Here is a 27007-nt window from a genome sequence, read left to right on the forward strand (position 1 = left end):
AGGTCTGGGCCTCTGACACTTGAGGTAGAACCTCAACTAGTTACTAGTTCAGAAAAAGCTGGCAGCATTCCGTATCTGTGAGAAGCCAAACCAGAGTTTGTTTCCAACTCATCGTGACTTCCAACTGGTAACTACATCACTTCACAAGCTTGGGTTAGGGTAGGTATCAAAGTACTCTGCCAGAGTCTCACCTCTGTAGGGAATGGGGAAGGAAGGTGGTACCCTTGCCAATTTTGACCTTCTATATCCCAATTCTTGGACCAAATAGAAAATCATCTTTATCTTGCTCGTTGTTGAAGTGCTACAGTGATATTTCTGCGGGTTAAAATTTTTATTGGTTGCAGAACACATCGTTCCTCAGGAACAGACTATGCAGCCTCAGACTCTGCTCCAACTTCATTGTGATCACAGTTACGTAGCCACTCAGTGTGATTTATCTGGACCTACAACTTATCTCTCACATCCCAAATCAACACAATAAAAATCCTGATATCCGCAATCTGCTGATTACCCCCAGTACTTATTGATTTTTTCATTCCTCTTCAATAAGACAATTGCAGTCCCAGTTCTGAATTCCCCAGCTGGAAGATGTTTTTTTGTGATTACCCAGCAAATTCTTCCACATTTCAAACACTTTGATTAGATTGGCTTTTACCTTTCTCTAAAGAAGGGAAAATGCAAAAACTGGGAATTACACAGGATCTTGAAGTCTTCAATTGAATGTTCTGTATCTGAGCTACCCTAGCCTCAAAACAAACAATAAAATCCAAGATTTGCTGTGCACATTGATATTATATTTACCCAATGCCCTAGACAAGATGTCCAGGCCAGAGAGTACACACAACCCTGTGTCAGTCCTACAACCAGAAAAAGATAAGGAGAACGCTCCTCCAAGTTAAGAGACTTTTAGATAGGCACACAAATATGTAGAGAAAGAAGGGAAATAGTCAATATGTGGGTAAAAGGGTTTAGGTTAATTGGGAGTTATTTATTTAAGAAGTCTAGCACATCATCATGGGCTGAAGAACCTGCCCATCCTATGTTCTATGTTTGGAGGTGTTCTGTGTCCCATCACACATTTCACTCCCTAACCTTCGACAGTATCCTATTAAGATACCTCAGAAAATGCCAGCAGCATTCAGCATCTGTGAGAAGGCAAATCAGAGTTTGTTTCAGCATGACAACCTTTCTTTGTAATTGGGAAAGTGAGAAACTAGGTACATTTTACTTTGGATTCGTCAGTAATTTTAAGAGGAACTAGATATGAATCAGAGGATGAAAAAATCTTTGGATAATGGACATATATCAGGGTGTGGAATTACAAATGTTTGCTCCTTCGATGTACTGGAATGGAATCAACAGCAAAAGGGATGCCTTCAGTGATATTTCAGAGCCTCCATGGCTCAGTGTTAAGACACCAGGGTTACGCAAAGTCCTGTTAGAAAGTTCAGGGCCGAGATTTTAGTGAAATGACATTGAACCTGAACTGTTAGGGAATAACTCCCAGTCCCCACCTCCACCCACAAACCTCCCCAGCAATACTTCATACTCAAAATACAAAAAGTCTAGGAGAGGAACAGACTGCAGAGCACCGGTTGAGGTGTCTCTAATTCTCAGCTTAGGTGTCCTCACCACATATTCATCCATGAATTGCCGGAGATCTCTGTACCCGTTCTTCTCTGCCATGTTGTTTGGGTAATCTCCATCCTTGTTGGCCACACTGTAGGCTTGTAGAGCACCAGGGCACTGCAGCAACAGGGCAGTCAGGTTCTTTAAACCATACATGGCTGAAAAGTGAAGTAGGGTTGGGAGCTCCTTGTCTCGTTGAGCTGTGTGAACATTAAACATGAAATTAATTCATTAGTAGAGAGCCAAAAAGGTTAAAAGGGATCCTTCCTGATCAATGTACCATCAGATACTACATCTGACTCTCCATTGCCCCGCACCACCAATCTCCTCCTGATCTCACACCGACCTTAGCCTCCACCATCTTGCAAATTTAAGGGTCATGGAATGCAAGACAATGTAGTTCATTGGATCCAAATCTGGCTTGATAATAGGAGATAGAAGGTAACGGTGGGAGGATGCATTTCTGATTGGAAAACTGATCAGTGGGGTTCACTGGGGATTGGAGCTGGGTCCTTGTTGTTTGGTTGAGGATGCAGAAGGTGTGATTCATAAGTTGGAAAATGACACTTTAAAAGCTTGGTGACATTGTGGATAGTGATGAAAGTTGTCAAAGGCTAGAGCAGGATATGGATCAGATGGAAAGTTGGACAGAGAACTGGCATATAGAATTTTGGGAGTCAGATAAATGTAGGCTATTTACAGTAAATGGTAGGGACCAAAGAAACAGTGATGAAGAGAGGGACCTTGGAATTCAAGTCTATAGGTCCATCAAAGTCACCAATATAATTGTGAAGAAAGTATATGGCATGTTTTTCATCATAGGTTGGGACACAGAACATTAAAATTGAGGTGATACTTTGCAACTTGCTAGAGGTTAGATACATTCAGAGTCATAAACAAGAGGGCATAAGATCAAGGTGAGAGGAACGAGTTTTAAAGGGGATCTGGGGGGGTGGGAAGTTTTATTTACAAGTAAGTGGTTGAAATTTGGAACTCACTGCCAGAGGAGGTGATGGAATCAGATACAATCACAACAAAGAGATTCTAGGCAGTCACTTGAGTGGCCATGGATATGGAGGTAATGCTGTCAAATACCATTAGTCAGTGTGGACTTGGTGGTCTGAATGGCCAATTTCTGTGCTGTACCACTCTATAGCTTCCTAGCAGACCAGCAGCAGATAGCTGTGCTCCTCAGTAAAAAGGCCTAGGTTCATTATGTTATACAATAGGAAAGCGGACCATTCATGCCAACTAGTGAGATTCAGTACTTATCTCACATTTCAGCAGTTGACCTGTAACCTCCATGCCGAGGCCATTCAAGCAGGTCCCATCTGATCCAGCATCTCCAATGGACGCCACATTCAGCCTCAGCTGTCCTGGCAGACAGCAAGGTATAAACCAGCTCATAAATCCCACTCCCACTCTTTCCTGAAAACCTGATAACCTCCCTAGTGATGTGACGGCACGGAGCTTGACGGTCTCGAGAGGACGTTCAGCTCCTTGAATCCATCGACCTTCATCTGGCTGACCACGTCCAATCCTCAAGTGAACCTTTGCTCCATTAACTTTAAATAAGTTGCTAAGCATGTGATTAATTAATCTCATTGAGCGAAACATTTAATTGATCCAATGGTTTTTTTTGGAGAATGTATTTGGAGAACATATCCAAATATCTCTTCCCCTGTAGATAGGTGCTCTCCAGCGTCATCCAAGGGGTCCTTCCCATAAATGCTAGCACAATGTCCCCTTGGCTCTGGAGTCTCTCCCTAAATTTTTTTTTGTTTATTAATAAATACCTCTAATAGGTAACCCTTCATTTTCCATGGGCTCAGATCGCTCCTCCTCTGTACTCAGTCTGGATCTGAAGAGCAAGTGGTGGGCTTCAGCCACTGGAAAGGCAACATTTGCACAATGACCATGATTTCATATACAGACCGAATGGTTGCAGGGAGCCCACTGTTGGCATGTCAAGTTAAAGGAATAGGACAGTTAGTGCCAGCTTCACTTTATTTATATAGGTTAGAGGTCATGACTTGCTGATACTCTTTGAAGTCAATGCCTACATCTCTCTTGGAGCCCAAAGCATCAATACCTACTTGAAGACATATCATCCTCTTCTAACTGATTAATTCCAAATATATGAAGGCCATTGGCAGGCATGTTTCTTCTCAGTGATTCTGTCAGTAGTTTGTCCAGTGTTTCTCTGTTATATGGTATGATGTGGAATGCCTGCATACAGAGGAGAAAATAATAATAGTAATAATAATAAAAAATACTTTATTGCTCCCGAGTGGGAAATTCTTCTGTTACCACAGCAACACTTAAAAACACACTTAGTAGTGTGCAGATTTAGCTAATAACAAGGTACAGAATAACAAAATGTGCACAATAATAATTTACCAATGTGCAATAATAATGTACAAAATAATAAAACAGAGTTTGTTGTACTATGATGTGTGTTATCCTGTCGCACAGAGATGAACTGTTGCATATACTTATTGCATTTAGTAGGAAAGATTTTCTGTAATGATCCTTGTGACAGCGGAGCTGAATGAGTCTGTTTGAAAGTGTGTTCCGCTGCTTATTCAGTAGGTCATGGCGAGGATGTGCCAGATTGTCCATAATGGACAACAGTTTGTTTAGTGACCTTCTCTCCACCACTAACTCAATAGAGCCCGGGTTCTATGTAACTGAGACATACTCGCATGTAAAAATTGTTTTAATTAGGACCCTGATGCAGAAGCAAGCATGTAAAGTCAAACACTTGCAGATGTTGGAAATCTGAATTAAAAACATAAAAATACTGTAAAGAGAAACAGCATTTCAGGGCAAAGGTCCTTGTACAAAATGGGAAAACACATCCTATTCGCTTTGGGAAATCTAAATTCAATATCGAAGTCCCCAACTTCCAGTTATTTACCATCCGACTGTATCAGAACTGGCCTCTTCTGCTGCAAGTTACCCCTCAGAGATATTGGCTCAGTTTTTCTCTCTCTGCAAATAACCAACTTTTACTTGCAGCACATCACAATTGAAACACATAAATTTAGCACCAAATTACAACAGATAACAAGGAGAGGTAATGGAATGTTGCCCCGTATTTCCAGGGACTGGAACGCAAATGTACTTCTAGTGAGTCCATGTCAGAGTACTGAGAATAATTTTAGTTCCCTTATTTAAGGAAATATATTATTTTACTACATTTAGTTCAGATTACTTGGGATGATTTGAGAATGAAGCGGCCGACCTATGAGGAAATGTTGAACAGGCTGGACATTGAGAGGCGATATTATTGAAACAACAAAATCCCAGAGAGTCTAGAGAGGGGAAAAGGCAAGAGGATGCCCCCTCTCATGGAAGAATGTAGAACAAAAGGGAATAGTCTCAGAATAAAAGGGTGTACACGTAGGACTGAGATGAAGACAATATTTCCCTCAGACCTCTGAGAGTTTCTGGAATAAGTCAGAACAGAGGACTGGGTATATTTAAAGTTAAGATGGATAGATCTATAATCAGTAGTGATTCAAGGGTTATGGGGAAGGTCTGGAAATGACCTCTGTGAGAAGTGTTGCCATACTGAGGAAAATGGACATGGAGAGAATGGGTAGTCTTACCAGCTCGAGAGTATCACACTGCCTCCATCTCTGCAGAGCATTCACATCCCATAAGACCCTGTGTATATTTGCCCTGGTACTAGGAAAATCACCACAATCCCAGTCCAGCAGAAGTCCAGGCCAGTTAGCTGTTCTAAGACACCTCCTCATACCTATCTTAGGACCTCGACCCCACCAATTTACACCACGCTGTCTCTCACACTGCCATATCGGCAGACCGCCTCTGTCTGTCGATGGAGTAGCAGTAATTTTGTGCTGCTCTTAGTTTTCTCTCTCTCCCCCCAGTTTAAATTTTGAATTTAAAAATTTTAATTGCTGATTCTTGAAGGGGAGTAATATGTCAATGTCTAAGAGAAGTGGGAAGAATCTGCCTGAACCTAGTGACAAAGGTAATGGAAAAGGAAAGATGCCGAAGGAAAGATCAGATGAAATGCCATCATGGGCTGAAGATATCGTTCAGACACTGAATTCAATTCAAGATCAGAATAGGGCAATTAAAGATCAACTGGAAAAGAATAATAATGAAATGAAGTTATTTCTGGAAAAACTTAAAGATGTGGAATCTCAAGTTACTACACATGAAGAGGAATTGAAGTTAACTAAGCAAAAAATTGTCTGAAACTACAACCCGTTTGGAAAAATATCAAAATAAGATTATAGACCTAGAAACTAGGTCTTGTTGAAACAATATATGAATTGTTGGATTGCAAGAAGGAGCTGAAAATGGAGACTTAACGGTTTACTTTGGTAAGCTCGTTCATACTCTTTTTCCGACTATTTTATCACAGCCGCCTGCTATTGAAAGAACACATAGGGCGTTTACTTCGAAATTTAAGGATTCAAGCAGACCAAGAGCTATTCTGGTTTGTTTTCATCACTTTAAAATTAAAGATCGAATAATGCGACAGGCAAGAAAACAGAGAGTTTTCAGATTCAACGAGTCTGAACTCCGTTTTTATGAAGACTATCTGAAAGAAGTAATGGGACAAAGATCAAGATTTGCTTTGGTAATGAAACAAGCTTATGATAAGAAACTATTTCCCCCTTTGAGTTACCCGACAAGAATGAAAGTTTTTCCTCCTAATTCTTCGCCACGCATTTTCTTTGACCCGAAAGCCGCACTGGATTTTATTCAGGTTATACCTGTCACCGTCACTGACGCTACTACCGAATGAACTGTCTGAAAAGCTGTTTGATTATCTGTATATTATTCACATGTCGAAAAGAAGATATATGAAGGTTATTTGGATATTTCATTGACAGACTAATAAAAGAAGATAAGAAAACCTGCTCATTATTGCATCCTATTGGATTTTTTTTTGGAAAGAAGATTTACGGTTCGAGTTTGACTGTTTAAATGGCTAATTAGATATTTGACTGAAAAAAGAGGATAAAAGGATTTGTTCCTTTTATCTAGTATTTGGTTTGATGTTTCTTTCTGTTGTTTCTTAACTTACTAATTGGTAGTTTTTTCCTACTAATAGGGTTTCTTTATATATATATATCCGGGAGGGCTTAGTTACTTATGATATTACTAATTAATATTTCTGTAAATTTAGTTCGGTTAAATATACTATTAACCCCTTTCTTATCTATTTTATTATAGCGTCCTATAACCGAATTTAAAGTTTTCTTAGAGATTTAATGCTAAACTTAAGATGGCACTGGTTTTTCTCTCTAAGAGATTATATTATTGTGGTTCTTTTTTTGTTTAATACATGATGGAATGTAAACACTCTCCTTTGTTGAGACGTTATTGTCTTTCTCGCAAGGTCATTTTATTTTTTTGTGTGCTGGCTGGGGGGAGGGAGAGAGGAGACCAACAGAGCGGCTCATGCTTTGTATCCTATCTTAGTTCGCTTGCCTTTTTTCCGGGCTTTTCGGAGAGTGGGTGGGTGGGTCTAGAGTTAGGAGATTTTTCCCATTGGGTGGTTCCGGAGCATGTGTGTTTTTTATATGGTTGTACTCGTCATCACCGGCATTTTTGATAATCCCGTATTGGTTTGTGTTCTGCGCATGTATGAAGTAAATTAGAATAAAATTATAGTATGGCAGTTAAATGGATTAATGTAACAAGTTGGAATATACATGGTTGGAATCATCCTATTAAATGAAAAAAGACTTTTAAAAGTATTAATCGATTCCAACCTGATATAATTTTTGCTCAGGAGATGCATATCAAGGCGGGAGATCAAAATAGGTTTTTGGATGGTGGAATGGATTACAGCTCCATGCTACTTCTCAGAGTAAAACTAAAGGCATATCTATCTTTATTAAATCTAGTATATTTACTCAAGAGGATATTGAATCAGATTCTAATGGTAGATTTTTAATTGTTAAAGGAGTGATTTGTAATAGAAAGGTTGCTTTGGTCAATTTGTATGGTGCTAATTTAGATGATCCTTCCTTTTAAAAAAGAATTGCTTTATTGCCAGATTTAAATGAATATATGTTGATAATGGGTGGGGATTGTAACTGTTGTTTAAATCCTATGATTGACAAGAGCTCAACTTATCAGCGACTTCCAAATCATTCTACATCAGTTATTAACTCCTTTTTGACCGATTTTGGGTTGATCAAATTATAGAGGCATTTATACCCTGATAACAGAGAATATTCCTTTTTTTTTGCATGTCTATAAAAATATTTGATGATTGATTATATTATAATTGATCCCCGCCTTTTGCCTAATGTTAAAAACTGTGAATATGATGCTATTGCTATATCTGATCACGCGCCGTTGAGCTTGTCCTTTGAATTTGATCATGTCTTTTTTGCCCGTCCACCATGGCGCATGTCTCAGACTTTATTGCAAAACTCTGATTTTATCAGTTTTATTGAAAGCCTGATAAAAGAATTTTTTCTTTTTAATGATATAGGAGGTATGTCCAAATTAATTTTACGGGATACATTTAAAGCATTTTTATGTGGTCAGATTATTTCTTATTCAGTTAAACTTAAAAAACAGACTAAAGCAGAATTAGCTAAAATTTCAAAACAAATTAAAGATATAGATAATATTTATGCAATTTCCCTTAATATTGACTTATTTAAAAAAAGGGTGGAACTTCAATCACAATATAACTTATTATTAACTCATCCAATTGAAGGTTATCTACTTAAGTTAAACAGCCAATTTTATATGTTTGGAGATAAAAATAATACACTACTTGCATCTCAGTTAAAATCAGCTGGAGTCAAAAGGCAAATTTTGAAAATTTGTAGAAAGGATGGTACCCTGGCTCGGGAATATGAAGAAATTAATAAGATTTTTCAAGATTTTTATACTGAATTTTATAAATCTCAATGTCCAGTGGATTCTTCTGAAATGAATGCTTTTTTACGAAAGATTGCTTTTCCTAAAATTTCCGCTGAGGATCAAAAAACTCTTGATGCCCAAATTACTGAATCCGAAATTCATAAATCTATTTTTTCCATGCAATCTGGTAAGGCCCCAGGACTTGATGGTTATCCTGTAGAATTTTATAAAAAATGTTGGAAAATTGCTTTTTCCATATATGTTGGAGATGCTTAAAGATTCTTTTGTGAAAAGTGATTTACCCTCTACTTTTTATGAGGCTTCTATTTCTTTAATTCTCAAAAAGGATAAAGATCCTACTGATTGTGCCTCATACAGATCTATTTTATTATTGAATGTTGATGCTAAGATTCTCTCAAAGATAATGGCCAATCGGTTGGACAGTATTTTGGGTGAAATCATTTTTAAAGATCAAACAGGCTTTATAAAGGGTCGTTATTCTTTTTCAAATGTTTGGAGACTATATAACATTATATATTCACCCTCTTCTAAAACTCCACAATGCGTTGTGTCTTTGGATGCTGAAAAAGCATTTGATCGAGTCGAATGGAAATATTTATTTAATGTTTTAGAAAAATTTGGTTTCGGTATTAATTTTAATAATTGGATTAAAATGATATATAAAGCTCCTATTGCTACTGTTGTCACTAATAACCGTAGGTCTCCTTTTTTCAGCTATCATGGGGGACAAGACAAGGTTGTCCATTAAGTCCTTTGTTATTTAATTTAATATTAGAACCCCTTGCTATTGCTCTTTGTGAAGCAAAAAATATTCACGGGATTTTTGTGAATGAGACCATGCACAAGATCTCTCTTTACGCTGATGATTTATTGGAATATATATCTAAGCCTGATGAATCTATTCCTGCTTTGTTAAAATAATTTGACAAATTTGGAGATTTTTCAGGATATAAAATAAATTTTAGTAAAAGTGAATTACTTCCTTTAAATGAATCTGTCTCTATATATAATATTCCTTTTAAAGTTACAGATTCTTTTAGATATTTAGGTGTCATAATTACTAAAAAATATAAGGATCTTTATAAAGCCAATTTTCCTCCTTTAGTGGACTCTATGAAGTACTCATTTAGTAGATGGAGCCCACTTACATTTTCACTTGTTGGTCGTATTCATGTAGTTAAAATGATGATTTTACTAAAATTTCTATATTTATTTCCGAATATTCCTGTTTTTTTGACTAAGAAGTTTTTTTGATCGGATTGATTCTATTATTTTATCTTTTATTTGGGATAATAAAAGACCAAGAATTAGTAAATGTCATTTACAAAAGTTGAAAAAAGATGGAGGTCTCACTTTGCCTAATCTAAGAATGTATTATTGGGCAGATAATTTGCGATATATGTCCTTTTGGTTATATTGGGCTGATAGGAATGATCGGACAATTTGGGTAGACCTGGAACTGAGAGCTGTGAAACAGTTTTATTTAACCTCGTTATTAGGAGTTGCTCTACCTATACAATTAGCTAAAATTGCTAATTTAAACCTATATCCTGTGGTTAAGCACTCATTACAAATTTGGCTCCAGTTCTGCAATTTTTTTAATCTTAAAAAATTTAAACTTGGTAGTACAATTTATTGCAATTACTTTTTTAAACCTTCCTGGAGTGATCCAATTTTTTTAATTTGGAAAAATAAAAGTATCAATTCTTTTTTGGATTTATTTAAAGAAGGCAGATTGATGTCTTTTGAACAATTAGTTGATAAATATTCTCTCTCATATTCACACTTTTTACAATACCTTCAAGTTAGACATTTTTTACAAAAATATTTAAGTAATTTTCCTTACATATTGGAGGCTGACTTGTTAGATACTATTATTAATATGAACCCTTTGATGAAAGGTTCTATTGGAAGAATTTATAATTTATTATTACAATGGGATACGCGTCCTTTACTTAAGATTAAACAGGATTGGGAGAAGGAACTCAATTTGACTTTTATATGGGAGGATTGGTCGTGGATTCTGAAGCTGGTTAACTCTTCTTTGATCTGTGCTAGTCATTCACTGATTCAATTTAAAATTGTACATCGTTACCATTTGACGAAGGAGAGACTTTCTAAAATATTTCCCAATGTTGACAAGTATTGTGATAGATGTAAAACTGAGATAGCTACACTGACACATATGTTCTGGTCATGTTCTATTTTAAAACGGTTTTGGAAGTCAGTCTTTTTGACAATTTCTGAAGCACTCAGAATCCAATTACAACTTAATAAATTGACAGCACTTTTTGGAATAATTCCTCAAAATATCCACGGTATTTCTGTGTCTGACCAACATGTTATTGCGTTTGTTACATTGATAGCTAGGAGGGCCATTTTGTTGAAATGGAAGGAGATATCAGCTCCTACTTTGTCGCAATGGTTCTCTCAAGTGATGCTGTGTCTTAGCTTGGAGAAAATTAGAAGTCGAACCTTTGAATCTTTATTTGATTTTGAGAATCTATCTGACAGATATATTTGATTGTGTAATATTAAGTGTAATTGTTTTTTGATATATCTTTCTTTCCTGTTGGTGGTTTGATGTTTATTTTTAGAAGCTTTCTGTATGACGCATGGCTCCGGGGGTTTTTCCTCTCACCTTTCTTGCTTAGTAGGGTATTTTTTCATTCACAAAAATTTTCAATCTTTAAGATAATTTTTTATTTTTTGAGGCATTGTAAGTGTTATTACTTTGATGTACCTGTGTTATTTTTGAATAATAATAATAATAAAAAGATTTGAAAAGATCTCATCATATCTGGAGATCTCCCCTCCAGGCTCCAGCCTGATAGGTCCCCTCTCCTGCACTTTCCACTTCTATCTCTCACCTCAAGATCCACAAACAGGACTGACCCAGTAGACCCATTGATTCTGCCTGCTCCCACCCCACTGAGCTGATCTCCTCATAGCTCAAAACAATTTGCTGGAGGAACTCAGTGGGCCAGGAAGCATATGTGGTGGGAAATTGACAGTTAATGTTCCAAGATGAGATCCTTCACTTGGACTGATACTGCTTGACCCGCTGGCTTCCTCCAGCTGTACGTTTATGCTCCAGGTTCCAGCTTCTGCAGTCTCTTTATTTATATTCTCATACCTTAATTCTATCCTGTGCTCCTTTGTCTAATCCCTGGCTCCTACATGCCAGACACCTCACATACCCTCCATCATTATGATAAATTCAGATTCCTCAGCTCCTATTGCCTCATCTCTAGTGTCCAGTCCCGTCCAGATCCCACCACCATGCATCTCCACCTTGCCCATCAGGAAGGTCTCAAAGCCCTCCTGACCTTTCCTGCAGCAAAGATCCAACCAGTTCCCCTCCACCAACACTCTCATCCGGTGGCTGAATTTATTCTTAATCTGAACAGCTTCTCTTTTAACACCTCTCATTTTCATTTGTAGAAAATGAAAGGTGTGGCCGTGGACACTTGCATGGGGCCTTAGCTATGATTGTCTTTTCATTACAAACAGTGTTTGTTCCAAACCAATTCTCCAACTGACATCCTTGACATCAATGGATCTGGGGTCGAGAGGGTGAAGAGCTTTAAGTACCTCAGCATCCACATCACCGAGGACCTCACGTGGTCTGTACACACCGACTGTATGGTGAAAAAGGCACAACAGTGCCTCTTTCACCTCGAACTGTTGACGAAGTTTGATACAAGGGCACAATTGAGAGCATCCTGACTGGCTGCATCACTGCCTGGTATGGGAACTGTACCTCCCTCAATCATAGGACTCTGCAGAGAGTGGTGCGGACAGCCCAGCGCATCTGTAGTTGTGAACTTCCCACTATTCAGGACATTTACAAAGACAGGTGTGTAAAAAGGGCCCAAAAGATCACTGGGGACCTGAGTCACCCCAAACACAAACTGTTCCAGCTGCTACCATCCAGGAAATGGTACCACAGCATAAAAGCCAGGACCACAGGCTCCAGGACAACTTCTTCCACCAGGCCATCAGACTGATTAATTCATGCTGACGCAACTGTATTTCTATGTTATATTGACTTTTCTGTTTTACATAATATTTATTATAAATTACTATAAATTGCACATTGCTCATTTAGACAGAGACGTAACTAAAGATTTTTACTCCTCGTGTATATGAAGAATGTAAGTAATAAAGTCAATTCAATTCAATTCTTTTGCCATTAAATCCATGATGGCACTGGTGCTGCTTCCTACATCAATTTGTCAATGTTAGCAGCTTTGCTACTAACTTCCACCCTATCTCAAATTCACTTCGACTGTTGGACACTTCTCTTCCTGTTTTAAGTTCTGTCTCCATCTCAGAGATAACCTATACACTGATATTCATAAACCCCCACAGTAAACTGGACTACATCTCTTCCCACTCTCTTTTGTAAGACACCCACACCCTCTCGGTCTTTGTCTTTAGCTGTCAACACTGTCTTTCTCCCAGTTTCTTCTTCTCTGCCACATCTGCTGTCACAATGAGGCCTGCTGTTCCAGGATATACGGTATGTCTTCTTTTTTTCTGGAAACTTGGCTTCTGTGTTGACGGAGCCTGATCTCAGTCTCCTCTGTCTCTGAGATTTCTGCTCTCACCCACCTACCTTCAGTCAGAATAGAGATAGAGTCCCCTAGTCCTCACCTTTCACTTTAGAAGCCTCTGCATCTTGCCCATCATCCTTCATCAATTTCACCAGATGTGACGAGATCCCACCACCTCGTCTCCACCTCTTTCTGTCTTCTGCAATGATTACTTTGTCCCCGACTCACTAGTCCATTCATCCCTCCTTGACCCCCGTTACTTTCCTCAGAAGCTTGTTCTTACACCTCTTCCCTCATCACGATCCAGAGATCTCAACAGCGTCTCCATGTGAGGAAAAGATTATCAGGCACCTTCCGTATACTTGACTACAGCATGCAGTGCTCTTGTTGTAGCCTCCCCCACGTCAGCGGGGACTACGTACAGTCTGGGCAACCAATTCACAGAGCAACTGCACTCTGTCTGCAGTGTCCAGTTGCATACTATTTGATTTCCCCTTCCCGTTCTGGCCATCCTCAGCTTTCTCCACTGCCAGGGAGAGGCATAATCTAACCTGGAAGAACCAAACCTTATATTGCACCTGGGTCGTCTACGACCCACTGGAAAGAAACTCCAAATTTTTCAGTTATGGGTAATCCTCACCTCCAGTGTGTCACCTTTACACCCTCATTCCAGCAGTCCCACTGCCTCCTCCAGCTCCACCTGTTTCCGTCCCCCACCTCTCCTAGTTCCACTCATCTACAGTCCACACAGTTCACCCATACTCTCTCTGGTTCCACTTGCCCTTCACCTCTGTCCTAATGACTCCCATTATCAGATTCCAGCTCTAGTTGCCTTTGTGTCACTGCTCATGGCCCTCCATTCTCGATCTCCACCTTCCCCTTCCTTCCCACACTTGGCTCCAAATGCCTTTTTCTTCTTGGCTGCCATCTATCATCTATTTGCTTGTGTCCCCCACTCCATCTCCCCCCCTAGCCAGCTCCATCTGTCGTCGTCCTTTACCTCAACCCACCAGTCACCGTGGGCTCCTGTATCACCCAGCACTCCCCCCTCCCCTCTTTATACTAGCCAGATCCCCCTTCCACTTTCAATCCTGATGAAGGGTTGCGATGCGAAACACTAATCCCGATGCTGCTCAACCCACTGGGTCCTTCCAGCAGCTTGTTTCTTGCTGCAGGAAAACACGCGGTGTTGGGGCCTCAGGAGAGAGGTCAAGTCACTATCCCAGTCAATGAGCACGTAAGCAAGTTGTGTGACAGACAGCTCAACTGCAGCCCATCCCAAGTTGAACAGCCATTGGATCAGCTTCGTCCACGAAGACAGTTTAGCCTTGAAAGTTAGATCACATGGGAGCTAGGGAAAGTTAGGAAGCAGAAGATGATGGTAGAAGGCTGTTTATCATACTGGAGGCCCCTGATCAAGGGTGTGTCACAGGTGGATCCACTGTTTGTTGTTTGGATGGGAATATTCAATATATGATTTATAGGCCTGCAGATGACCCTAAAGCAAGTGGTATTGTAGACGGGAAAGAGGTTATCAAAAATTAGAGGGCTCATGATCAGCTAAGTCAGTGGACCAAGGACTGGCAAATGGCTTTCAATTCAGATAAATGTGAGGTGCTGTATTCTGGGAAGACAAATGAGGTTAGGACTTTCACTGTGAATGGTAAGGCCCTGGAATGCAAGGAAAACAAGTACGGGATGTCCTTACTGTGTGATGAAGCAGGGGTTTAACATGCTGGCCTTTATCAGTCACGGGACATTACGGTGCAGTTGTGCATGATATTGGTGAGGCTGCACCTGGAGCAATGTGAACAGCTTTGCGTACTCTGTTACAGGGAAGATGCCATTAAGCAGTGTGGAGAAGATTTATGAAGATGTGGCCAGGGCTTGAGGACTTCATTCCCTGTACATACTCAGATTCTGAAGGGTGACATCACATGATGTAAACATTCCCAGGGAAAGGGAATCTAACATCTAGAAGACATAGGTTTAAGGTGAGAGGAGAAAGACTTGAAATGGGCCTGAGGGGGACTTCCTTCACACAAAGGGTTGTAAGTTATATCAAACAAGCCGCCAGAGAAAGTGTTTGAGGCAGGTACAATAACGATATTTCAAAGGTGCTTCTACAAGTACATGAATAGGAAAAGTTTAGATCAGGAGTTCCCAATCTGGAGTCCATGGACCCCTTCCTTAATGGTATTGGTCCATGCATAAAAAAGGTTGGAAGCTCCTGATTTAAAGAGATATGGGACAAACGTTGATAAATAGGGCTAGCATCATGGGCTGCAAAGACCAGTTAGGCTGAAGGACTCACTTCTGTGCTGTATGACTCTATGAACCCCTAGCATTCAACATTCATGTCCTGCCGAAGGGTCTCGGCCCAAAGCGTCGACTGTACTTTTTTTCCCCATAGATGCTGCCTGGCCTGCTGAGTTCCTCCAGTACTTTGTGTGTGTTGCTCAGATTTCCAGCAGCTGCAGATCTTGTCTTGCTCGACATTTATGTCTGATTGAAGCTTAGAGTTAGTACGTTAAGCGCACCACACAGTGAAACATCAAAGAAACCACAATCCACTTGAACAATACAATCAAAGCACCAGATCAGGAAGGTGTGAGTTTCATTTGTTCACATCAACCCACCACCTGAATCACAAGCATAACAACAAACATTATTGTGTCTACATTAGTCGAGTTAATCTGAAACCCAAGAATCTACGTGGATCCAAGCCAGGGAAAGTAATCATTGACACAAACATATTGGATGGTGATGTAACCCAGGTAGGTTGTTCTTCATGAAGAAACGATGTGTGAGAGACTATCATGGTTAATAGCACAGGAACTCATCCTTCTGTTTAATGCATCAATGGTGACCATCAAGTACACCGATTCTATCTTCCGGCTCCCGCTCACTAGCTTCCGGATATCAACCATCCGCTAGGTGAGAATATTCCTCCACTAATCCCCTCTAACATTTTATGTTAAACTGCTGTACACATAACCAAAATACTTCTCCCAGGACACATCCTGACAAATCTCCTCTGCACCCTTTCCAGTGCAACCACATCCTTCCTATAGTGAAGTGACCAGAATGGCACACAGTACTCCTGTAGGGATAACTAATTATTTATATAGTTAATATTTTACATAGTTAATGGTTAATGTTTTTTGTAGTTAATACATACTAATAATGTACGTAGGTAATAGTTTTTCATAAACTTCCCTGCTCTTAGATTCAATGCTCTGGCCAATAAAATGAAGTATCCAATTCCTCTGCCTTCAGGAATCTTAGGACATTATGATCTAGGTCCCTCTGTTCCTCAGTACTTTCCATTCACTGTATATATCTCAGCCTTGTTAATCCTGGTGTATTACTCCAATTCTTCAGGGCTAATTTCCATCAGCCACTGTGAGCAAACATATGTGATGATTGTAGGCTGCTAGGCAGCTGGACTGAAAAACAGAACTGCATTTCCATAGCGTCTTTCACAGCCTCGGAATCCCCTGAAGAACTTAACTGTAAACAGACTTTTGAAGACGTGTCACTATTATTCTTTATTCAATTGTGCTGAATTTTCAATTAGTGTTCAATTTCTACATACAGTAGCAATCTCCCGCAATGTGTTAATCATCAGATAATCTACAGTTAGTTAAATTGTTATATGGATGATCATCATCTGTGATAACTCCAGTACATTTCTGAGGAACAGTAGCCCAAATCACTGACATTCACCCAAGAATATTCAGGGTGAGCGTTGCTGTCATAACAAATGCAGCACGGTACAGAGCTGTGTGACATGATGTCGGACTCGTAACGTAGTACAACCTCCTAAAACACAACCTTCTTGAGTGCAGCTTAAACCTGCAGCAATCTGACACAGATTTAAGAATGTGACTGAGTCACAGTAAAAGAACTAAAAGGTCTTGGTAAACAATAAATTATTTTCTGAGCTGTGGTCAATGACATGGGAAACAAAGCAACTCAATTCATTCAGCAAACTCCCACAATCTAGAGCACAGTCTGTGCCCTGCATTGAAGATGGACTACAGTCAGAGATTACCGGATTTTTTTAGGGCTGACTGTGAAGATAAAACATGACCCACATTGTAGGCTTCTTGAATCATGTCCTCTCAGGCAGTACAGCACTGTGGTCCTGCCTTGAGTTGTCAGACGAAATTCTGTTCAAAGCTCGCCTGCGTTACAATGAAGACAATCTAACCGGCAAGTTCACAGTTTGCATACGTCGAGGACAGTAGTGGCAGGCGGGATTCTGGTTGATTACTCTGCTGAAGGGAATTAGCGCTTGATTCTGATCTTGGTCAATTTCAGCTCAAGAGCAGTCAGATAAAATACTTAAAATCCATTTGCCCACCAAGAAGCAGAACATTAACACCCATACAATACATCCAGCCATTGTTCTTATCCTAGAAACCTAGATGCATTCTAAAGTATCATCATACACAGATTCAGCCTCCCTGCTTGATGGTTTCTCTCAACAAGGCTCACGGCAGACCCTGCCCTCTTCCAACACTTTCCGCACCCCAATGCAGATTTCACTTATTCAGCAGTCAGCTCTGCCAACCTCAAGCACCCACTCATCATCCAGGCTCAGCCACTGACGCAACCACAAACTTATTCTTTCACATCTTTGTGACTACATGGTCGACGCAACCAAACTTTCATTCTCTGACACCCACTCTCAGTGTTAGTTCAGGTGAAAGTAAACCAGAGGCAGGGGCATGAGAGGGGCAGAAAAGTACTAGATGGAGGAGTTGGGCGACAGTTGGCTTGTGCAGGGCGAAAGGGGTGGGCTGTGACCACTCAGGTTTGAGCTGAAGCCTGGCACCTGTACTAATTGCACAGTTATAGAGAAAGCAGACTCATTAAAAGTTTGTTTGGGTCATGTTGCTCGACCACAGAGGCACTTCAAGACCACAGTGACTATCTTTTTTTGCCAAGATTTCAAAAGAATAATGTCACCTGATGCAGAAAACAACAGAAGTTCCAGTGGTTTATAGAAGCTGAAAACTATCACAATTGAATTTTTGATCATGTTAAATAGTGTAAGGCAGCCTAATTTCTAAGCCAGAGTAATTATCTCAATGTACAGTACTGTGCAGAGTTCTTAGGAACATACAGTATATAGAGCTAGGGTGCCTAACGTTATTGCACAGTACTGTACTTGTCAACGTGGAGTGGAGAGTGAGTTTGCAAATCTGGCAGGAGCAAAGTATATTGGGAATGGCGAGGGTGGAGCACAACGGGAGGGGTGTGGGACAGGTGGCAGAGAAGGAGTGCCAGGGGTGTTAGGGGCATGGGTGCAGATACACCCAGCCCCTAGACACCAGACTAGGTCATTTGATTCCAAACAGTAATTAATTAATCATTACAGAATGTCTCTCCAGTGCTACCCACTCCCTCCACTCTCCTTTCCCAACCATAACCCTCTGCCCCCTTCCCACTCTTAAGTCCACAAAAGGATCAGAATCAGGTTTATCATCACTCATGAAATTTGTGGGGTTCTTTTTTGCAGGAATACTGGCAATACATAAAATTACCACAGCTTTGTGCAAAAGTCTTATATATGTGTGTGTGTTTATATATATATATGTGCACAGCACTGTATGAGCGATGAAGCACTCCCTTGGTAGTGACAGCACAGGTTAGATGATGAATTATAGAATCATCAATTAACATAGCATGGAAGCAATCCCTTTGGCCCATCTTATCCATGCCACCCACCAAGCTGCTCCCATATGCCCATGTTTGGCCCATAACTCTCTAAACTTCGAGCAAAGTTAGAGGTGGAGGGGTATGCTTCTCAAACAACATCTCATGGCTCCCAGGTATGATGACCCTGGCCTATCCTTGCTCACCTGGCTTGGAATGTTTAACAGTGAAATGCCACTTGTATTACCTGCTACGGGAGTTCACGTCAGCTATTCTGACAGTAGCCTACATGTCGCCTCAGGCAGATGTCAAGCCTGCACTCAATGAACCCTACTCCATGGTCAACAGCCTTGGAACAGGATACCGAGATCTTTTTATCATTTCTGGTGACATCAAACAGGCCAACTTCAAGCATGTCACCAAAATACTGCCAGCACATCTCCTGTCCCACCAGTGGTTCTGGACCATTGCTATACAAATTACTTAGCTACAACCACCACTCCGTCACGCACTTTGTTACATCAGATGACAGGCTGTGCTCCTTCTCCTGCACACAAACGGAAGGAGAAACATGAGCACCTGATACGGAGAGTCGTCCAGTGCTGGTCTGAGGAAATGAAGAAACTTGGAGCTGGTCGATTGGTCCATGTTCAAAGACACTGCAGCCAGCCTTTATGTCACCACTATCATGGACTTCATCAGCAACTGTGTCAAGGACTGTGCACCAAAGAGGACAAGACAGGAGTTCTCAAACTAGAAATCATGGATGAACTAGGAGATCCACTCCCTACTAGATCTGCAACATTCAGATCAAGTAACCCTGACCTTCAAAGGAAATTCGAGTTACAACCTTCCTAAAACTCTCAGTGATACCAAGAGACAATACCAGTCCAAAATTGAGTGTCAAACCAGTTATCTGTTGTGGCAGGGCTTTACAACAGGTTACAAAGCAAATCAGGCAGCATCTCTGGCAACAGCACATCCTTTCCCAACAAGCTTAACTCTTTTGTGCATGTTTAGATCAGAATGGATTTGAAAGTCACCACCCACTACTCCCTTTGCAACTGGATCGTTGACTTCCTGCCCAAATCTGAACATCAGAGAGAACTTTGACAACTGATGTTATATCTTTGTCTGTGCCAGCTGCATTGATCTCAGTGAGGTTGTCTGTGTCAGACATGACAAGGCTACGTGTACATAAACACTGCAAACTGTGCGTTGCACCAGCCACCTTATACTTAACATCTACACAAGCAACACAACAGAAGCTTGGAAAACTAGGATCAAAAACACTAGCATTCGGGGACCAATGACTGAGAAGACAAGGAACCAATAGCAATCCGAGAGCATGTACAATGAGGTTACAGGCACTGCTTTCAATTTTCAGAAATGTCACTCTGCAAACTGATACTAAATTCATTAATGGAATAGATGTCACTGAGGGTGAGCTAGTAATGTCACAGGGAAGCACCAGATTACTCTCTACCATGGTCAGAGCAATGGCCAAGTCACGGTCTGGGGAATGGATAGTCACGGTCTTAGAAATGGCCAGGTCACTCCCAGTCCTGGTCCAGGGAATGGCCGGGTCACTTCCGGTCATGGTCCAGGGAACAGATTTCACTCTCAGTCACAGTCCAGGGAATGGCTGGGTCCCTCCTGGTCACAGAGTGGGAAACTGCTGTGTCACTCCTGGTAATAGTCTGGGGAACAGTTGTTTACCCCTAGTCATGCTTCAGAGAACATCCTCCCCCTTTATGGCTTTGAACTTCTCTCTCAAATCTTCCCTTAACCTTCTGCTCTAACTGTCTATTATTTCAGTATTTAACTTTGCCCATCAGCTAACAAATATTGTTCTCAGATGTTTGTGGCCATATTTGGCTAGTTTAAATCCACTGCAAACATTGAACTGCTTACCTGGCACATGAATTCCACCGGGTTGATGGCATTGTTCAAGAGATTCTCAATTTCTTCCATGTCAGTGTAGTAGATTAAAGATGCTGAACATATTTTCAAATCTCCAGAGTAAACAGTGAGTGAAACCAATCCAGGTGACATATCTGTCCAACATTAAGAGAAGTTACATTTCTATAAAGAAAGACCAGTGCATAGGAATGCTACTCATTTTAACAAACCATTTTACGGTGCAATAGTTATTTTAGAGTTTGTTGAAATGTTGCTTGATGTAACAAATACGTTGTTCTTCTCTACTCTTGTGTACAGAAAAGTATATTTAACAATCTCGAATCTTAAAGGTATAATTCCACCTTATATTTTTGGAAATTATTTTGGGGATGAGGGGTTTGTATGTTGTGGTAAGTCACTAAATGTTTAAAAATGTTACCTCAGGAACAATGTGTTGAAGTATCTTCAGGTACAAGACCAAGATCATGAGTGAATGAAGCAAGGACTTCAATAACTATTTATCTAAGTACCTCTGATAACTAAGGCAACAATAATGGCAGCACAGAATCTAGTGACAGATGTAAATCGTAATGTATCACACAGAATACAGTCGACACACTAGATATCACTGGGGCCCAAAAACCAAATTAAGATCCAGATGGTGTATAATCTGAGGGAGTGAACAAACAGGGCACTGGACCCACATGGATGAACCTTTTGGCTCCTGTGAGATGATGGGAAGCCAATGAACCAGAGAACAAAATCAAGGCGTCTTTGTTTAACATCCCTAACTTATGAGAGTCAGTTAGTGGACGAGCAAGGGAAAGCTAGCTACACAAATCTCCTCACAGCGAACATTCTTCTGTTGTGCGAGATGGTGGCTGTGAGAAGTTGAAGTTCCTGCATTTGTAACAATTTACTAAAGACTAAATTTCAGAATTTTTTTTCTAACATGCTGCTCGTGCGTAGGCTGGTACAATGATCAGCTGGGAAGTGGTGGGCTGCGATGCGTGTTTCTGTTCTGCAGTGCTCTACAGATCTATAACAATCTCCTCCATCATGAATAATTTACTGAAAACAGTCCCACAAAGGACCTGAGCCCACATCTGCTGGGTATTTCATGTTACCGTCAGGGCCCACATAAACCACAGGCCTTACTTCATTTATTTTCAGGCTTATACTCCTCATGTTAAATAACAGAAAACAAGATTCAGAAAAGAGATGTTAACAATAGCCAGCACAAGTTCAAGATTTATTGAAAATGTGTTGCAGATATTTCTGCTGCTGTAGTGGTGATACACTTGTGTATGAAGGTTTTGGCTTTATTCCTGTCAGTAATAATGCATCAAGAGGTGAAGGAGGAATTGTGCAAATTACTGTCTTCAAGATGAGAAATAAAACCGAATGCGACCATAAGCTCAAACCACACTTGGCCATTTTTGGGCTCTTGCTCCCAAACCTGATCCGTACCTGGTGCATTTGCTGTCAGGGTGTACTCGTTAACAAATAATGCAGGGACTCGGACTGACATCTTATTATCCATCGTAAAGTCCATTTCATTTTTTACTTTGCTATCCAGTTTAACCTTTAGAATAACAAAAACCGGCTGAGGCACCTGAAAATTAAGCATAACATTATGGACATCATGACCTTGACAATGAATTTCCAAAATGTTGCTCTCTTTGCTGAGGACAATTAGAATGTGTGGCCCCAGTTATTTTATGAGGCAGAATACCCAGTTACACTTTACATAAGAACAAATAAAATGGCCCTTAAGTCAGTGAAACCATTGCTCATCCTTTATCTTAGCCTTCCTTTCTCTCGCATTCTAAACTCCTCAATTCTTTTCACATCTAAAAATCTACCACTGATTTGAACAGAATTACTGACTGTACTTCCACAGAATTCCAGATTCATTACCATCTGACTGAGCCCTGACTCCAGCCAGGGGAAATATTATTCCTGCTGACACCCACCCTGTCAAAACCCATGAGATTATTTCAAGGTTACATAGAAACATAGAAAATAGGTGCAGGAGTAGGCCATTCGGCCCTTCGAGCCTGCACCGCCATTCAGTATGATCATGGCTGATCATCCAACTCAGAACCCTGTACCTGCTTTCTCTCCATACCCCCTGATTCCTTTAGCCACAAGGGCCATATCTAACTTCCTCTTAAATATAGCCAATGAACCGGCCTCAACTGTTTCCTGTGGCAGAGAATTCCACAGATTCACCACTCTCTGTGTGAAGAAGTTTTTCCTCATCTCGGTCCTAAAAGGCTTCCCCTTTATCCTTAAACTGTGACCCCTCATTCTGGACTTCCCCAACATCGGAAACAATCTTCCTGCATCTAGCCTGTCCAATCCCTTTAGAATTTTATACGTTTCAATAAGATCCCTCCTCAATCTTCTAAATTCCAGTGAGTATAAGCCTAGTCGATCCAGTCTTTCTTCATATGAAAGTCCTGCCATCCCAGGAATCAATCTGGTGAACCTTCTCTGTACTCCCTCTATGGCAAGAATGTCTTTCTTCAGATTAGGGGACCAAAACTGCACACAATATTCTAGGTGCGGTCCCACCAAGGCCTTGTACAACTGCAGTAGAACCTCCCTGCTCCTGTACTCAAATCCTTTTGCTATGAATGCCAACATACCATTTGCCTTTTGTACCTACTAATCTGTACCTACATGCCCACCTTCAATGACTGGTGTACAATGACACCCAGGTCTCGTTGCATCTCCCCTTTTCCTAATCGGCCACCGTTCAGATAATAATCTGTTTTCCTATTCTTGCAACCAAAGTGGATAACCTCACATTTATCCACATTAAATTGCATCTGCCATGAACTTGCCCACTCACCTAACCTATCCAAGTCACCCTGCATCCTCTTAGCATCCTCCTCACAGCTAACACTGCCGCCCAGCTTCGTGTCATCCACAAACTTGGAGATGCTGCATTTAATTCCCTCGTCTAAATCATTAATATATATTGTAAACAACTGGGGTCCCAGCACTGAGCCTTGCGGTACCCCACTAGTCACTGCCTGCCATTCTGAAAAGGTTCCGTTTACTCCCACTCTTTGCTTCCTGTCTGCCAACCAATTCTCTATCCACATCAATACCATACTCCCAATACCGTGTGCTTTAAGTTTGCACACTAATCTCCTGTGTGGGACCTTGTCAAAAGCCTTTTGAAAATCAAAATATACCACATCCACTGGCTCTCCCCTATCCACTACACTAGTTACATCTTCAAAAAATTCTATAAGTTTCGTCAGACATGATTTTCCTTTCACAAATCTATGCTGACTTTGTCCGATGATTTCACCTCTTTCCAAATGTGCTGTTATCACATCTTTGATAACCGACTCTAGCATTTTCCCCACCACCGATGTCAGACTAACCGGTCTATAATTCCTCGGTTTCTCTCTCCCCCCTTTTTTAAAAAGTGGGTTACATTAGCCACCCTCCAATCCTCAGGAACTAATCCAGAATCTAAGGAGTTTTGAAAAATTATCACTAATGCATCCACTATTTCTTGGGCTACTTCCTTAAGCACTCTGGGATGCAGACCATCTGGCCCTGGGGATTTATCTGCCTTTAATCCCTTCAATTTACCTAACACCACTTCCCTACTAACATGTATTTCCCTCAGTTCCTCCATCTCACTAGACCCTCGGTCCCTTACTATTTCCGGAAGATTATTTATGTCCTCCTTAGTGAAGACAGAACCAAAGTAGTTATTCAATTTGTCTGCCATGTCTTTGTTTCCTATGATCAATTCACCTGTTTCTGACTGTAAAGGACCTACATTTGTCCTGACCAATCTTTTTCTTTTCACGTATCTATAAAAGCTTTTACAGTCAGTTTTTATGTTCCCTGCCAACTTTCTCTCATAATCCTTTTTTCCCTTTCCTAATTAAGCCCTTTGTCCTCCTCTGCTGGTCTCTGAATTTCTCCCAGTCCTCAGGTGTGCCACTTTTTTTTGCTAATTTATATGTTTCTTCTTTGGACTTGATACTATCCCTAATTTCCCTTGTCAGTCACGGGTGCACTACCTTCCCTGGTTTATTCTTTTGCCAAACTGGGATGAACAATTGTTGTAGTTCATCCATGCAATCTTTAAATGCTTGCCATTGCATATCCACCGTCAACCCTTTAAGTATCATTTGCCAGTCTATCTTAGCTAATTCACGTCTCATACCTTCAAAGTTACCCTTCTTTAAGTTCAGAACCCTTGTTTCTGAATTAACTATGTCACTCTCCATCTTAATGTAGAATTCCACCATATTATGGTCACTCTTACCCAAGGGGCCTCGCACGACAAGATTGTTAACTAACCCTTCCTGATTGCTCAATACCCAATCTAGAATGGCCTGCTCTCTAGTTGGTTCCTCGACATGTTGGTTCAGAAAACCATCCCGCATACATTCCAAGAAATCCTCTTCCTCAGCACCCTTACCAATTTGGTTCACCTAATCTATATGTAGATTGAAGTCACCCATTATAACTACTGTTCCTTTATTGCACGCATTTCTAATTTCCTGTTTAATGCCATCCCCAACCTCACTACTACCGTTAGGTGGCCTGTACACAACTGCCACCAGCATTTTCTGCCCCCTAGTGTTATGCAGCTCTACCCATATCGATTCCACATCCTCCAGGCTAATGTCCTTCCTTTCTATTGCGTTAATCTCCTCTCTAACCAGCAATGCTACCCCACCTCCTTTTCTTTCCTGTCTATCCCTCCTGAATATTGAATATCCCTGGATGTTGAGCTCCCATCCTTGGTCACCCTGGAGCCATGTCTCTGTGATCCCAACTATATCATATTCATTAATAACTATCTGCACATTCAATTCATCCACCTTGTTACGAATGCTCCTCGCATTGACACACAAAGCCTTCAGGCTTGTTTTTACAACACTCTTAGCCCTTATACAATTATGTTGAAAAGTGGCTCTTTTTGCTTTTTGCCCTGGATTTGCCTGCCTGCCACTTTTACTTTTCACCTTACTACTTTTTGCTTCTACCTTCATTTTACACCCCTCTGTCTCTCTGCACTTGTTCCCATCCCCCTGCCACATTAGTTTAAAGCCTCCTGAACAGCAGTAGCAAACGCTCTCCCTAGGACATTGGTTCCAGTCTAGCCCAGGTGCAGACCGTCCTGTTTACACTGGTCCCACCTCCCCCAGAACTGGTTCTAATGCCCCAGAAATTTGAATCCCTCCCCCTTGCACCATTTTTCAAGCCACGTATTCATCTGAAATATCCTCCTATTTCTACTCTGACTAGCAAGGTTCAATTATATCACTTCTTTTCAACTCATTCTTTCAACTCAGGAGAGTGTTAGTCAAACTCGTATCACCCAGACAAACCCACAAACTTGTACACCACCCCTGCTGCACCTCCCAATTCCTTTCTTCACCCTCCGTCACCCACAGCCTCCTCAGTTTCACAGCACCCCAATGATCCGCTCACTGTAACTCCTGCTCAATCACTTCCCCACCACCTCTGTACCCTCGTTACTCACTCCTTAACTTCACTTCTCCTCAGCCGCACTCCTCTTCACCCTCAACATTCAGTTCCTCTTCCTCACCTATTCCCTCACTTGTTCCTTCCCCCTCCACCACCCCTCTGTTCGTCCGCCACCATCATTCTTTTCTCAATCTCTTCTTCCTTTCATTAACTCTCCAAAACCTCACTCCTCCTCCTCATCCATCTTCTGCCATCACACCCCTCCTCCTTCTGTGAGCTTCTGCTTTCTGGTTCATGGTGTGTGCAGATTCCTACTGTGCCCAGTTGCTCCAGGTGAGCAGCCGGTAGTGTTCTCCCTCGGCTGAGACTGTCAACGTGTGCCCCTCAGTGACCTACCCCACACTGGATCCTCTCTGGTAAAACCTTCACCATGTTTTCAAGATGCTCTGCAGTAGATGACAAATGTGAAGCCTCTGTCGATTTTGCCAAATTCCTCTGTACTTCGCATTTATAATCTCCTTCTGATTCAGTTGTATCAAGGCCAGAGTCTCTACTGTTGCCTGGGAAGATAAAAAGTCCACGTGTTAATTTGCTTTAGAAATTGGCACAACCATTGCAACAAATGACGAAGACATCCACGACAATAACTTTGTCTCTCTGCTCAATGTCCACATCAAAATGGTAAACTGACTGTAAATCAACCCACATGCAAATAAAATTCACACTTCGACCTCCCACACGATTCCAGTGAAGCCCAAAGTCTGCCTGAGAAACAGCACATCACCTTCCTCTGCCCATCTTACTGCTTTAGGACTCAATGTTGAATTTGACTATTTCATCAGATAACCAGCCTTCGCTGTTTGTGTCAGAACAGTCTA

General features: G+C 41.0%; 2 protein-coding genes across 4 annotated transcripts in view; both read right to left on the minus strand.

The window, feature by feature from the left end:
- Positions 1–27007, minus strand: part of LOC140714474 (fatty acid-binding protein, intestinal-like) — a 559271-nt gene that overhangs the window by 97658 nt on the left and 434606 nt on the right. The gene's annotated exons all lie outside the window — the stretch shown is intronic.
- The window catches only part of pik3ap1 (phosphoinositide-3-kinase adaptor protein 1), a 147112-nt gene that overhangs the window by 55193 nt on the left and 64912 nt on the right, over positions 1–27007 (minus strand). For all 3 annotated transcript variants that reach the window (XM_073025105.1, XM_073025107.1, XM_073025104.1), the window contains exons 3-7: positions 26526–26689; positions 22122–22266; positions 20664–20806; positions 3726–3858; positions 1633–1829 (exon numbers count right to left, since the gene is read on the minus strand). In XM_073025105.1, the coding sequence (XP_072881206.1) occupies positions 1633–1829; positions 3726–3858; positions 20664–20806; positions 22122–22266; positions 26526–26689 (782 nt within the window). The remainder of the gene's footprint in view (positions 1–1632; positions 1830–3725; positions 3859–20663; positions 20807–22121; positions 22267–26525; positions 26690–27007) is intronic.

Source organism: Hemitrygon akajei, chromosome 21 (assembly GCF_048418815.1).
Source record: "Hemitrygon akajei chromosome 21, sHemAka1.3, whole genome shotgun sequence".
NCBI classification, from domain to species: Eukaryota; Metazoa; Chordata; class Chondrichthyes; order Myliobatiformes; family Dasyatidae; genus Hemitrygon; species Hemitrygon akajei.